Source organism: Vicia villosa, linkage group LG2, assembly GCF_029867415.1.
Source record: "Vicia villosa cultivar HV-30 ecotype Madison, WI linkage group LG2, Vvil1.0, whole genome shotgun sequence".
In the NCBI taxonomy this organism is placed as follows: Eukaryota; Viridiplantae; Streptophyta; class Magnoliopsida; order Fabales; family Fabaceae; genus Vicia; species Vicia villosa.
In genome coordinates this window covers 179294486-179309916 of record NC_081181.1, presented here as the reverse complement: position 1 = coordinate 179309916, position 15431 = coordinate 179294486, and the positions used below count along the sequence as shown (strand labels likewise).

Sequence of the window (15431 nt, the reverse complement as noted above, 5' to 3'; positions counted from 1 at the left end):
AACGTACAGTGATGCATCTCTAGATCAGGGCCGGCCCTGGGCCTGGGCAAGCAGGCCCACAGCCCAGGGCCTCAAAATAATGGGGGCCTCAATTTTGGGAGGTGTAATTAAGAGATTACAATATTTGAATAATAAATTACGAACCTGTTAGCGAAAATTAGAGACAACTAGCTGGTTGTAGTTCAGTGGTTTAGCTATTGCTTGGGAGGTGTAATTTTCCTGGTTCGATTCCTTTTGACATCAAACTTTTCAATTCTTTACATAAACTCCTTTCTTTTATAGCTATTTCAATCTAAACATTAAATAAATTGCAACAAAGTATTTAAAAAAAAAAAAAGACAAATCTAGTTAATTATATTTTAGTATCAAATAATTACACACTCTCTCAGGTTTTAAGTATAATTTTTTGACAATTACATTTTTTTTAATTTTAATTATAAAATAATGTGTGTATAATCAATTAAAATTTATAATAATATTTAGTAGCATCAAACTTTTCAATTCTTTACATAAACTCCATTCTTTTATAGCTATTTCAATCTAAACATTAAATAAAGATTTGCAACAAATCGTGGTTCCATTCTTTTGTAGCTATTTCAATCTAAACATTAAATAAAGATTGCAACAAATTATTTTTAAAAAGATAAATTTAGTTAATTAAATTTTAGTATCAAATAATTACACACTCTCTCAGCTATTTTATAGCTATTTTAATTTTAATTATAAAATAATGTATATATAATTAATTAAAATTTATAATAAGATATATGTTATAATTAAATATTTAAAAGCTATTCATGCAATTAACTCATTTGAAATAATTTTTGTGATAATTAACATTTTTCAAATTTTAATTATAAAATAATTTTTATATAATTAATTAAAATTTATAATGAGATTTTAAATTAAATTTTATTTTTGATGGTTATTTACTGTTAGGGGTCCATTTATTTTGTTTGTCCAGGGCCTCGAAAATGTCGGGACCGGCCCTGCTCTAGATACAACTAAATGACGTACGGAGATGCATTTCCAGATCATATTTTGTTTAAAATAGAGTGAATATCAAAAAGACAAAGATTTGTGTGATTTTGGTTGCCATGTATCTTCAAACGTATGAAGGACAATTTTAAATTTTCAGAGGTGTGACAGACGCTCATAAGAATGGAAAGAGTATTCCCCTATTTTAAATTGTTTGTTCATCATATCCTTCATATTTTAAATTATTGTTTGACATTCATTTTAACAATAATTATTGTAATAACTAATAACCATGGATTGTTGGGACTACTTGATGCGGTAAAAAAAATGTAAAATTAGTCTCATTTTTCATTGATTAATTTTTTAATTAATCTACTAAATTTATATAGGATCCACAAGATTTAATAGAACTCACATAAAGTTCAGTCAATAAAAAATATCTTAGAGAGTCTTATCAACACTACTCAAATACATTTTCAATCATGATATTTAAAATATACTCATTTTTATGCACTCTTTGAAAAAATTCATACTTGTTTTACCTCAAAAGTATAATTCTAAAATAAAATGTAAAACCATAAAAATAAATAAATTTTAGGAGACAAAATTCTTGAAAATAGCATGTTGAAAAAAAATATACTCATAGAACGAGTGTCAAGAAAAAGAGGGGTACTAAAAGTAATACCCATAACCGTACCAAAAAAAGCATATTTTATCCGATTTATTCTGAGTCCATAACCCGACCCGATATAAATGGGTTTTCATCTTTCTTTTTTCCCTGCAATAAAAAGCGAAGCTGAAACTCTCAAAACCCTAGTTCAAGCTACAGCAGGTATACGAATCGTTTTTCTTTCTTCTCTTCTCACTCTTTCAATCAATTTTTTGTTGATTTGACTCGTTTAATATTGCTCTTAGATTCTGTTTCAATATTTGAAATTGGTATTGAGGGTTTCGAATTGGGAAATTTTACAGGAAAATGGCTCCGAAGCAGCCAAGCACTGGTCTTTTCGTTGGATTGAACAAGGGTCATATTGTTACCAAGAAGGAGTTGGCTCCACGACCCTCCAGTCGTAAAGGGGTAAGATTTTCAATTATGTTTTCTGTTTGGAATTACGATTTGTTTATATGAAAGTTTTGTTTAATGTTTGTTAATTTGAGATTTAGATCAGTTTTGTTTCAATGCAATTTAATTGTGGCTTCATTAGTGAAATTGTTTCAACTCACTGTATTTGAGTATCTACCTACAAAGCACTGACACCGGTATCACGACACTGACCCTGACATGTCGACACTGATAATAATAGTTTGAAAAAATGAATAAATTAAAAGCAACCACAAATGTTAGTGTCGGTTTCGAACACTGATACAGACACCTACTCTTTTTTTCCAGAGGCGTCATTGCTATCTACCATATGATTATGAATCAGCCTTGGATTAACGAATCCTTTTTTATTAATTTTATATTTTCTTGATTAAAAGATACTTTTTTGTATAACAACTTTTTTTTATTAATACTATATTTTCCTAATTGAAGTTTGTTTATTTTAATTTTAATAAGCTTGAAGTTTGTTGAAAGGGACTAAAGTATGATTGTGTTTTGATATTTTTGGCATGTGTATCTTTGATGATGTTCGTTGGTCTTAATAAGTATATTGCTTTCAACAGAAAACAAGCAAGCGTGTGCACTTTGTAAGGAACCTAATCCGCGAGGTTGCTGGCTTTGCACCTTATGAAAAGCGCATCACTGAATTGCTGAAGGTTGGAAAGGATAAGAGGGCACTGAAAGTTGCCAAGAGAAAGCTTGGAACCCACAAGCGTGCAAAGAAGAAGCGTGAGGAGATGTCCAACGTTCTCCGCAAGATGAGGTTAAGCTTCATTCTATTTTTGTATTTATACATGTTAAGGCTATGTGTTTTTATTAGTGGATTTTTTGTTTACTTGATGAAAATTGACTTCATGTGTTATCTTTTGATTGTGTGTGCAGGGCTGGTGGAGCAGGTGACAAGAAGAAATAAGTAATTTTATTTTGGAAGACAAGTTTTGTTTTGGTTAAATTATGTAGTGTGATTTTACTTCTAGAGATATCTTGTTTTGACTATATGATTTATGGAAAGTGCTGTTGGATTAATCTCTGTTCTAATATAAAATAGGAAAATCTTTTTCATTTGAACTTTTGTTGTCTGTTCCACTTTTGTGAATTTTCTTTCAATTCTCCATAATTGTTGTGGTCTCCACCACTGTATTCCCTTTGTTGTTGGGCTGTTAACCACTGCCTGCCACCCTCCACAATTGCCGAAATGGTGTAATGCCATGCACTGCTGCCATCATTCTCTGATGCTCCGATCCCTATCATCCTACATTATTATAACTAATAACATCCTTCTCCATCCTTGGGTGTCACCCTTTGTCATTATTGATGCATCCCTTACACTCTACTGCTGTCAATATCTATCATTATGATTATATCACAATCCTTTATTCTTTCAATTTCTCTCCTGGGAAATTTTCATTGGAGGCATTCTAGTGGACGTTTATATCATAATAGTTTATTCTCAGTTTCTCTCCTGGGAGATTTTCATTGGAGGCATTCCAGTGGAATTATAATCCATTTATTCTTTCAGTTTCTCTCCTGGGAGATTTTCATTGGAGACATTCTTGTGGAAGTTTATTCAGTCTCCTTCACGGCAAAATTTTAAAATTAGCATTACAATTATAGGTGTTTTTTTTTTTTTTTCTTTTTATATCTGTTAGATGTCAACATAGTGTTCTGAAACTGTTTCTTAAATTTTTTTGTAAGCTGAATATTACTGCTGCTATCAAATGCCTTGTCAATTTAAAAAAAATGCGGAATCAACCAACCTAAACTTTTAATATACATGCACTGAATAACGAGGGCGAATATCATAACACAACAGTAAGTACATGATTTAAAGGTTCTAAATGTACAACATAGATTGAAGAACATGATAATTTAAAACAGAGGATGACATCCGACTTATTAAATGTCTTATATTAAGAACATCATCCCAAAACTTGAGATGTATATTGGCACTTAGAAAAATGGTATGGGCAATGTGCTCATGTTTTCTTTTAGGCACTGTTTTTGTTTAAGAGTACGAGTACACTGAGGTTGTCGAGTTTTAATTTGTAAAATTGTTTGATTTTATGTTTTCGGATATAGATGTTGAGTTAAATCACCGATTTTATCCAAGTTAATACATACTAAACTCTGATGAGTTGGTCTAGTGGTTGAAGCTTGGGTCTTAAGAGTATGTTCTTTTAGGCTATGTTTGGGAGTTTAGAGGGGAGGGGAGGGGAGGGGAAGACTTCCAAAAACAAAATTTTAAAAAAATATAGGAAAATATTTGACATTTTTTGAAAAAATGAATTTGTTTTGAATGATAAAAGAGTTTTTATCATTAATAAATTTTTAATTTTCAAAATAGTATAAGAACCTAAAAGATATTTGAAAAATTTATGTAAGCCCTTCAAAACCCTCCTTCAATACAATTTTTGAGTTCCCCCATTTTATGGGGTTTTTGGTGTTATGAATAAACTCAAACCCTCCAAAACCCTCATACCCAAAATCTTTTTATCCTTCTCACCCAATTCCTTCTATTTTCTAAAGTCCTCCCCTCCCTTCCCCTCCAAACTCCCAAACATATCCTTAAGGTTTCAAATTCGAATTCCGCAACAATTCATGTGTTGGGCTAGTCCATACAGAGCTTTGCTCTGACTTTAAACGGGGCCCTGTAAGTAAATGGTGAGATTGGTCCCTTTGGATTAATCCGTCGCAAGGTCGGATTTCAATTTTTATTTTAAACAAATACATACTAAACTCCGAAATAAAACAAAAATATAATACAATTTACCAAATTTTATATATTTTGAAGAAATTAACTTTTGTAATTTTGAAGAGTTTTAATTTTTAACTACTTTCGAAACTTATGAACCTGTTAATTTTGGATAGTTCTTTTATATGTTTTATAATTTAGTACTATGTTTTATAATTTAGTACTAATTTATATAGTTGACAAAAGCTTACGAATATGATGCTTTATTATGCTAAACAAACAACAATCAAATCTTATTCTAATAAGTGAGATTTACTATATTAATTAACTTTTGAGATAATGTTCTATTCATAACCATATTTCTCTTCAAATCATTAATCTCAAGATCTTTTTTAATAACTTCTTTTATAGTCTTTCTAGACATTCATCTTCCACTAGTTGTTTGATTTTTTCCATACGATCAATCTCCTTACCACAAAATCTACAAGTCTTCTTTCTACATGCTCAAACCACTTAAGTCTATTTTCCACTAGCTTCTCTACTATATGAGTTACCCTGACACTCTCTAATATTTTCATTTATAATCATACCATTTCTAGTCTTATCACACATCTAATACAACATCCTTATCTTTGCTATACTTATTTTATTCTCGCGATGATTCTTCAGAACTCAATATTTTGTCGTGTACAACATTGCAAGTTTTACCGCGGTCCAATAAAATTTCCCCTTCAGCTTGAGTGGTACCTTAATGTCACATAAAATCTCTGAAGCCCGCCTCTATTTCAGCCTCCCACACTTACCATTATGCACCGCTGATTTTTGTCACCTTCCTCAAAAGGATGACAAAACGAAAAATCCAAGATTGATATCAACACATTGTTAGATGTTTTACTGGTAGGGGAAAATCTAGATCTTCTCACCGAGAATATGTTAGGTAAGTTTTGAATGAAAATGTCATACTCGATGACCCTATAGTAGACTTGGAGAAGGGCTACAGTCCAAAATCAGATTCTTCAGTGAAGACACCATCAATATTATCTCTCACAACAATGATCCCATGGACATTACAATAAAGTATGATGATTAGGATGTGAAGCGAGTTTTATCTGACATTGGAAGATCAACAGATGTCATATTCTAGAGCGCCTTTCAAGGGCTTCGACTAGACCCAAACGACATCCAAATGTTCTAGGTTTCTCTAGTTAGTATGCCAAGCGTGTAATACAGGAATGTTAACAAAATATGTGGAAATGAGAAGGAAACTAATCACCATAGCTGTTGCCCCGATACTAGATGAACAAGAAATAAATGTTGTAAATTGGGATCCAAGATTATAAATAGAGAACGAAAGGAACACTCCCACAAAGGACATAAAAGAGGTATAAATTGTACCCTTAGACAATCATATCACCTAGATAGACACCTCCCTTTCTGATTCTGAGAAGTAGGAGCTAGTATCCTTATTAAGAAAGAACATAGACTTGTTCGCCTTATAATCCTCCGACATGCCAGGGATACATACCAAAGTGGTCTTCCACCACCTTTCCGTTAAATCAACAATGAATGCAGTATCATAGAGGAGCCATAATTTTATTTCTGATTAATGTTTGAATGTTATTGAGATTCTTTATGCTAGCTAGTCTAGACATGGCGTCTGATCTAGAATTCTAATCTTTAAAGAAATATGTCAGTTAAAAAATATAAATTTCTTTGCTAATGCTCTTACCTCTGTAGATATTTTAAAAATTGTTGTTATAAGGTTGAGTAATACCCATTCTCTTTGTATTCTACCTCGTTGTTGATGGTGTTGAATGCAAAACAAAGATTTCCCAATATTTATGGAGTCTGGTCCTTCGAGAATTCCTCATATACTGATCTCTATGGACCACGTCAACATCATTTTTACGAGGTCAATCTTACCTTAGACATAATATGCGGGATCCTCAATCTTACCTTACGAGGTCAATCACCATTGTTTTTACGAGGTCAATATTCTCTTGGATATATTATGCGGGATCCTTAGTCTTTCCCAATACTAGGTAACTCTAGATATAAGGTCTTATATGTCATGTTGTGTTGACAATGGCAACATTTATGCATTCTATGTGTTAGTATATTATCTCGACATCCCATAATATCTTGCTTACCAAATTTCCTAGTCTTTCCTCTCTTTCATCTTCGTATATTAAGATTGGGCTGAGAGTATGGTCATTGAGTAAAAAAATTAGAGAAACATACGACTTTCTCCCTTCGAGAGCTTATTACTAGGGGAGGATATGAAGTTATTAATGCTTTATAGTGCCTCTTCGAAATATTATGTCAATAATAATTTTTCTCATTTCCTCAGTGGTTCGAAGAAGTGGAGTTCTTTCTCGTGGTTTCAGTAATGTGCGTAAGTATAAACAGTCAAACTAGTATAACGTGATAAGAAAATTATCGATCCCACAAAGATTGGACTTAAATTATTTATAAACCACTGTGTGGTTTGTTATTTGGATCTTAAAGACAAATCAGTATTTGTTCGTGTAATTACTTTAAATTTGTATTCGCATTAAGCTCAAGCATGTTTATTGAAATATATTTATTTCAATTGTGTGTATACTTTCATTCACTTTTGAATCAACAAGTTTTTGGAATTGTTTCTTGTGAATAAGTGGGTTAGTTTCATTTTTATCATCCGATCGATCACTTTAATTAATTGAACTTCTTATATGTTATTTGTGTCTTCATGGTGTGGCTTATTATGTACCTAAACACTATGCACCTATAGTTGGCACCAAAATCTAAGTAGATATCTACATAGTACACACATTCATAATCCTTAGATGGTTTCAAAGAGAACATTGTTACATCCCTGCAGGAATCCCTATTAGTCCATTTGTAGAAAAGGCATAATACACGACTCTCAATGCTAACAATGCAAATGGTGTGTTAGAGATTACGGGTGTTTTGACGATAATACGATGAATAACAGAATCATTAGGCCTTGCATCTTAACTTCTCGTTTGAATTCTAACCAGTGATGTTTTAGATGTCCCTAAGTGTATGACAATTTTCTTGTGTTGCAATAGATGATCCACTCTTGTACCTCAAGAAAATTCTAGAGGTGGAAAATATTTCAAAGAAACCTAGGTTATTTATGATGCATTTAGATTCATATTGTTTCCTTATTGATTTAGTGGTCGAGCTAAAAGTTGACTCAACTTAATAGAGGAAAATTTAATTGCAACATGAAATTTAGTGCACCCCACGAAGGAGATGAGAAATATGAAAATGATTCTACTTGGTGAGTCTATGATGTATTTCGATCGAACGAACATTATTGTTATGAATGCATACCGCACTATAGAAATATATTTTAATTGCAGAAAATATCATGCTTGAGGAAACATAATATGAATCTAAATGTTTCATTTCCTTTAGTTGTATGTACAATACAAGGTTATTCCTCACACTATCTGAGTAGAAAATTGTTCTTGTACACTTGGACCCTAATACGTGGTGTTATTCAAAATTTAAAAATGAATTTTCATTCATTTATAATCATTATGATCACTTGCTTCCCGAACCTTTAAGGAATGAACTACTCTTGGTGAGCTCACGCACTGGTTTGCTTGTGAATCTAATGAAAGCATATGCATGCGTACCAGCCAATGCTCCTAGAGTAGGTGACACCAAATATATCCATATTCCTCTATATTCGTGGTGTACAATAGCTGGCCCTAAACTTCTCGCTGGATTCATTGATGCTCCCGTGATTGGTCTGTCAAATATATTTTCATTCACAAGTAAGTTTTAAGTTTAAAATATCTCACAAAACATGTAACCTCTTTATTAAATTAAAAAATGTACAATATTTGTTTTACTTAATGATCTATACTCGTTATTAAGGTCTAAAGAGTAATACCCGGCAAATAACACACATATAATAATTGTAGATCCAACTGCAAGTCCTGCCAATTCACCGATCTACAGAAATAAATAAAATTAATTAACAATAGCTATGAGACATGGTTGAATAATATTTGAAAGTTTCATATATAACGTAAAGATAAATTTAAGTAATTTAATCTTTTAAAATATGTTAATACAATTAATTAGTGAATTTTACCGCTCTATTATCGGTGGCAACTCCAGAAATGATGAACATAAGGTAGAAAGTGATTATAAACTCAACCACAAAAGCTTGGAGATTAGAACCAGCGGGAAGTGTTCCCACAAAATGATTTTCTTTGTCACTGAATATAATTTTGAGAGCTCCACTTGCAAGTATTGATCCAATGAGTTGAGCAATTATATATGATGGTACCTGCATTCAAAATTAAATTAAAACCAATTTCGTCAGAAAAAATATACAATAAGAATATTATCATACATGAAAGTGTGTTTGTTAATTCACCTGCATCAGTGGAAATCTTTTGGTGGAGGCATGAGCAATGGTGACTGCAGGATTGAAATGAGCACCAGAGATATGACCAAGAGAATATACCAATACCACAACTGCAAGTCCCCAAACAATTGCAATTCCAGGGAGTGTCACTACATTATCATTGTTAAGGTTCACAACTACAGAGCCACATCCAACAAATATTAAGAAGAATGTTCCCACTACCTCTGCCACCAACTATATTCAACAAAAAACACAACCATGTTTTAGTCATCGTTTAATTAAAATATCATATATCAAAAACAATAATTGATTTTGTTTAAAGTTAAGATCTTAAGAAAAGCCACCTTTTGCAAAAGAGGTACATAATCTTCAATGCTTGACTCGTCACACTTTTTCGTGGCATCGTTGCTTACATTTAAAACCACATCAAGGTTTCTATTACTATCTGAATTATCACCCATGTCTAATAGAGTATTTAAGGATAACGTTAAGATATTTATTATATCAAACAATGTTTTTATGTTTTGATTGTGGGATTAGATGTGATGAATGAAGAATAGAGATGCAACATCGCCAATTTATAGGGAAAACAAACATGCTAATGTTTAATAATATGGTTGGCAGAATGTATGTTTTAAATAAGAAAAAAAGATTTGACTAAACAAAATCTAAAGTAAGATTATTTTGATTTGAAATTTTTATGTTGAGTTGGTAAGTTTTGACCTGATCAGTTGGATAGAAAAACTCCAATTATAGAAAATGCAGTGTGATAATCGTATAATTCTTTTTTGGGATACTCACAAAAATTTCGTTCATACGTCTCATTTTTGTTAGAATCAATGCTTTGTGGTCTCTTTCTCTTATCTTATGTACGTATTTACATACATACATCTGAATATTCCAACAATTTTCTTGAGTGATTATTTTCTTTTAAAATCACTCTAAGCTTGTGTGCTATCTGTCACAAATCATAATTCTGAGTTACACTAACTAAATGATTGATTTTGTTTACCTGTTTTAAAATAATATAAGATCCGGCAAAGTAATATACTTTTTCCACCGCCACCACCATTACCTTTAGTTGTGAACATTTTACACAATGATTAACACAACCACCATAATAACTAGTCATGTCTCTAGGTAGTTAAGGGATGCAGTCACCAAGGTTGATCTTAAGTCTAAGATAGTAACACAATAAGTTTATACCTCAATTCTTTATCATTATTATTTTTAATATTATCATTATTATTATTAATATTATCTTTGTCATATCTTTAAGCCAAATATTTTGTATATTTGAATCTTTCAAGTTTCAAAATGAACATCTACTTTTCGTAATAAAATTTAATCATAATTTGAAATAATATAACTCTGGTTTCATCCAAAAAAGAAAGTGCAAATTTTTTATTTTAGTTTGCTCAATAACATAAATAATTAAAAATTTAAATAAAATGTTATTATATTGTATCGGGTCACTATAATAGTAATACTATACTCTATAATTTTAGGGGAGTCAAAATTCTTATAGCTAAAATTCTATATACTTAACATTTTTATATGTTAAAGTGGAAGTGGCCATTACTTTTTCTTTCTAAATTCAAGGAAAAATTATCAATTGAAAAATGTCTGGACTATTAAATTTCAATCTATAAAAAATGTTGTATCCTTTTTAAAACCAAGAATAGTACATATTATACTATATTCTCTTACCAAATTTCTAACACATTTTAAAATAAAAAACTTAATTTTATACACTAGAATGTCTCCTACACATGTTACTTCTTAGTCATTCTTTATATTTGCAACCACCGTTTTATTAAGATAGGACAAATACATTAATAGGTTGATTATTGGTTCCACAAATATGAATGTCAGTAATTCTTCTATTTTCTTATCTTGTAAAAATAAGATAAGTCACCTGTATTCATCACATCTTATATTTATATATTAGTGTATTAGTGACACTTGTTACACTTTTTTACTTGCTAATTTATGTCTTGGATTATCAGTGGTTACGAAAAACAAATTTAGAAGAGCAAGCTAGTCAATGAACTTTTGTCTATGTGGATGACACATACTCCAAAGTGTTTATATCATCACATATTTTTCTTTTACTCAAATTAAATATTTAAGCATGAGAGTAGTTCTTCTATTTCTTTATAGTTAACCTGAGATCAATAGGTATTGGGGAAAATTACAATTTTATATTCCTTCCTACCTTGGAGGACTTTAATAATTTTTTTTTGGTTTTAACATACGAGATTGGAAGAGCCATCTATTTTCTAGATTCTTTGTTGCAATATACAATCAATGTCTACGTGCTTGGGAGCCATGATTTTATTTTTGATTATTGTTTGGATGTTGTTGAGTTTTTTTATTCTAGCTAGTCAAGACATGGAGTCTGATCTAGAATTCTAAGCTTTAAAGAAATATGTCATTTAAAAAATATAAATTTCTTTGCTAATGCTTTTACCTCTGTAGATACTTTAAAAATTGTTGTTATAAGGTTGAGTAATACCCATTCTCTTTGTATTCTACCTCGTTGTAGATGGTGTTGAATGCAAAACAAAGATTTCCCAATATTTATGGAGTCTAGTCCTTCGAGAACTCCTCATATACTGATCTCTATGGACCACGTCACCATCATTTTTACGAGGTCAATCTTACCTTAGACATAATATGCGGGATCCTCAGTCTTTCCCATTAATCGGTAACTCTAGAAATAAGGTCTTATAAGTCTCGTTGTGTTGATGATGACAAAATTTATGCATTATATATTTAAGCATATTGTCTCTACATCCCGATATATCTCGCTTACAATATTTCCAAATTATTCCTCTCTTTCGTCTTCATATATTAAGATTGAGCTGGGAGCATGGCCATTGACTAAAAAAAAATTAGAGGAACCCCTCATATGCTGATCTCTATGGACCATGTCACCATTGTTTTTACGAGGTCAACCTTCTTTTGGATAGATTATGCGGGATCCTTAGTCTTTCCCAATACTTGGTAACTCTAGAAATAAGGTCTTATATGTCATGTTGTGTTGACAGTGAAAACATTTATCCATTCTATGTTTTAGTATATTGCCTCGACATCCCAGAATATCTTGCTTACCAAATTTCCTAGTCTTTCCACTCTCTCATCTTCGTATATTAAGACTGAGCTGAGAGTATGGTCATTGAGTAAAAAAATTAGAGAAACATACGACTTTCTCCCTTTGAGAGCTTATTACTAGGGGAGGATATGAAGTTATTAATGCTTTATAATGCCTCTTCAAAATATTATGTCAATAATAATTTTTCTCATTTCCTCAGTGGTTCGAAGAAGTGGAGTTCTTTCTAGTGGTTTCAATAATGTGCGTAAGTATAAACAGTCAAACTAGTATAACGTGATAAGAAAATTATCGATCCCACAAAGATTGGACTTAAATTATTTATAAACCACTGTGTGGTTTGTTATTTGGATCTTAAAGACAAATCAGTATTTGTTCGTGTAATTAATTTAAATTTGTATTCGCATTAAGCTCAAGCATGTTTATTGAAATATATTTATTTCAATTGTGTGTATACTTTCATTCACTTTTGAATCAACAAGTTTTTGGAATTGTTTCTTGTGAATAAGTGGGTTAGTTTCATTTTTATCATCCGATCGATCACTTTAATTAATTGAACTTCTTATATGTTATTTGTGTCTTCATGGTGTGGCTTATTATGTACCTAAAACACTATGCACCTATAGTTGGCACCAAAATCTAAGTAGATATCTACATAGTACACACATTCATAATCCTTAGATGGTTTCAAAGAGAACATTGTTACATCCCTGCAGGAATCCCTATTAGTCCATTTGTAGAAAAGGCATAATACACGTCTCTCAATGCTAACAATGCAAATGGTGTGTTAGAGATTACGGGTGTTTTGACGATAATACGATGAATAACAGAATCATTAGGCCTTGCATCTTAACTTCTCGTTTGAATTCTAACCAGTGATGTTTTAGATGTCCCTAAGTGTATGACAATTTTCTTGTGTTGCAATAGATGATCCACTCTTGTACCTCAAGAAAATTCTAGAGGTGGAAAATATTTCAAAGAAACCTAGGTTATTTATGATGCATTTAGATTCATATTGTTTCCTTATTGATTTAGTGGTCGAGCTAAAAGTTGACTCAACTTAATAGAGGAAAATTTAATTGCAACATGAAATTTAGTGCACCCCACGAAGGAGATGAGAAATATGAAAATGATTCTACTTGGTGAGTCTATGATGTATTTCGATCGAACGAACATTATTGTTATGAATGCATACCGCACTATAGAAATATATTTTAATTGCAGAAAATATCATGCTTGAGGAAACATAATATGAATCTAAATGTTTCATTTCCTTTAGTTGTATGTACAATACAAGGTTATTCCTCACACTATCTGAGTAGAAAATTGTTCTTGTACACTTGGACCCTAATACGTGGTGTTATTCAAAATTTAAAAATGAATTTTCATTCATTTATAATCATTATGATCACTTGCTTCCCGAACCTTTAAGGAATGAACTACTCTTGGTGAGCTCACGCACTGGTTTGCTTGTGAATCTAATGAAAGCATATGCATGCGTACCAGCCAATGCTCCTAGAGTAGGTGACACCAAATATATCCATATTCCTCTATATTCGTGGTGTACAATAGCTGGCCCTAAACTTCTCGCTGGATTCATTGATGCTCCCGTGATTGGTCTGTCAAATATATTTTCATTCACAAGTAAGTTTTAAGTTTAAAATATCTCACAAAACATGTAACCTCTTTATTAAATTAAAAAATGTACAATATTTGTTTTACTTAATGATCTATACTCGTTATTAAGGTCTAAAGAGTAATACCCGGCAAATAACACACATATAATAATTGTAGATCCAACTGCAAGTCCTGCCAATTCACCGATCTACAGAAATAAATAAAATTAATTAACAATAGCTATGAGACATGGTTGAATAATATTTGAAAGTTTCATATATAACGTAAAGATAAATTTAAGTAATTTAATCTTTTAAAATATGTTAATACAATTAATTAGTGAATTTTACCGCTCTATTATCGGTGGCAACTCCAGAAATGATGAACATAAGGTAGAAAGTGATTATAAACTCAACCACAAAAGCTTGGAGATTAGAACCAGCGGGAAGTGTTCCCACAAAATGATTTTCTTTGTCACTGAATATAATTTTGAGAGCTCCACTTGCAAGTATTGATCCAATGAGTTGAGCAATTATATATGATGGTACCTGCATTCAAAATTAAATTAAAACCAATTTCGTCAGAAAAAATATACAATAAGAATATTATCATACATGAAAGTGTGTTTGTTAATTCACCTGCATCAGTGGAAATCTTTTGGTGGAGGCATGAGCAATGGTGACTGCAGGATTGAAATGAGCACCAGAGATATGACCAAGAGAATATACCAATACCACAACTGCAAGTCCCCAAACAATTGCAATTCCAGGGAGTGTCACTACATTATCATTGTTAAGGTTCACAACTACAGAGCCACATCCAACAAATATTAAGAAGAATGTTCCCACTACCTCTGCCACCAACTATATTCAACAAAAAACACAACCATGTTTTAGTCATCGTTTAATTAAAATATCATATATCAAAAACAATAATTGATTTTGTTTAAAGTTAAGATCTTAAGAAAAGCCACCTTTTGCAAAAGAGGTACATAATCTTCAATGCTTGACTCGTCACACTTTTTCGTGGCATCGTTGCTTACATTTAAAACCACATCAAGGTTTCTATTACTATCTGAATTATCACCCATGTCTAATAGAGTATTTAAGGATAACGTTAAGATATTTATTATATCAAACAATGTTTTTATGTTTTGATTGTGGGATTAGATGTGATGAATGAAGAATAGAGATGCAACATCGCCAATTTATAGGGAAAACAAACATGCTAATGTTTAATAATATGGTTGGCAGAATGTATGTTTTAAATAAGAAAAAAAGATTTGACTAAACAAAATCTAAAGTAAGATTATTTTGATTTGAAATTTTTATGTTGAGTTGGTAAGTTTTGACCTGATCAGTTGGATAGAAAAACTCCAATTATAGAAAATGCAGTGTGATAATCGTATAATTCTTTTTTGGGATACTCACAAAAATTTCGTTCATACGTCTCATTTTTGTTAGAATCAATGCTTTGTGGTCTCTTTCTCTTATCTTATGTACGTATTTACATACATACATCTGAATATTCCAAC

General features: G+C 31.4%; 3 protein-coding genes across 3 annotated transcripts; 1 reads left to right on the top strand and 2 right to left on the bottom strand.

The window, feature by feature from the left end:
• The first annotated feature begins 1706 nt into the window (after nucleotides 1-1706).
• Nucleotides 1707-3148, top strand: LOC131647559 (large ribosomal subunit protein eL36x-like). The gene is made up of 4 exons (XM_058917447.1): nucleotides 1707-1810; nucleotides 1951-2056; nucleotides 2644-2843; nucleotides 2963-3148. The coding sequence occupies exons 2-4, from the start codon at nucleotides 1955-1957 to the stop codon at nucleotides 2991-2993; spliced, it is 333 nt and encodes a 110-aa protein (XP_058773430.1). The 5' UTR covers nucleotides 1707-1810; nucleotides 1951-1954; the 3' UTR covers nucleotides 2994-3148.
• Nucleotides 3149-8327: 5179 nt separating this feature from the next.
• On the bottom strand, nucleotides 8328-9629 carry LOC131647558 (nodulin-26-like). Its single transcript, XM_058917446.1, has 5 exons — nucleotides 9510-9629; nucleotides 9175-9399; nucleotides 8887-9084; nucleotides 8683-8744; nucleotides 8328-8538 (listed from the first exon to the last, which is right to left on the bottom strand). The coding sequence occupies exons 1-5, from the start codon at nucleotides 9624-9626 to the stop codon at nucleotides 8328-8330; spliced, it is 813 nt and encodes a 270-aa protein (XP_058773429.1). The 5' UTR covers nucleotides 9627-9629.
• Nucleotides 9630-13688: 4059 nt separating this feature from the next.
• On the bottom strand, nucleotides 13689-14990 carry LOC131647557 (nodulin-26-like). The gene is made up of 5 exons (XM_058917445.1): nucleotides 14871-14990; nucleotides 14536-14760; nucleotides 14248-14445; nucleotides 14044-14105; nucleotides 13689-13899 (listed from the first exon to the last, which is right to left on the bottom strand). Exons 1-5 carry the CDS (start codon nucleotides 14985-14987, stop codon nucleotides 13689-13691), a joined length of 813 nt encoding a protein of 270 aa, XP_058773428.1. The 5' UTR covers nucleotides 14988-14990.
• Nucleotides 14991-15431: the final 441 nt, after the last annotated feature.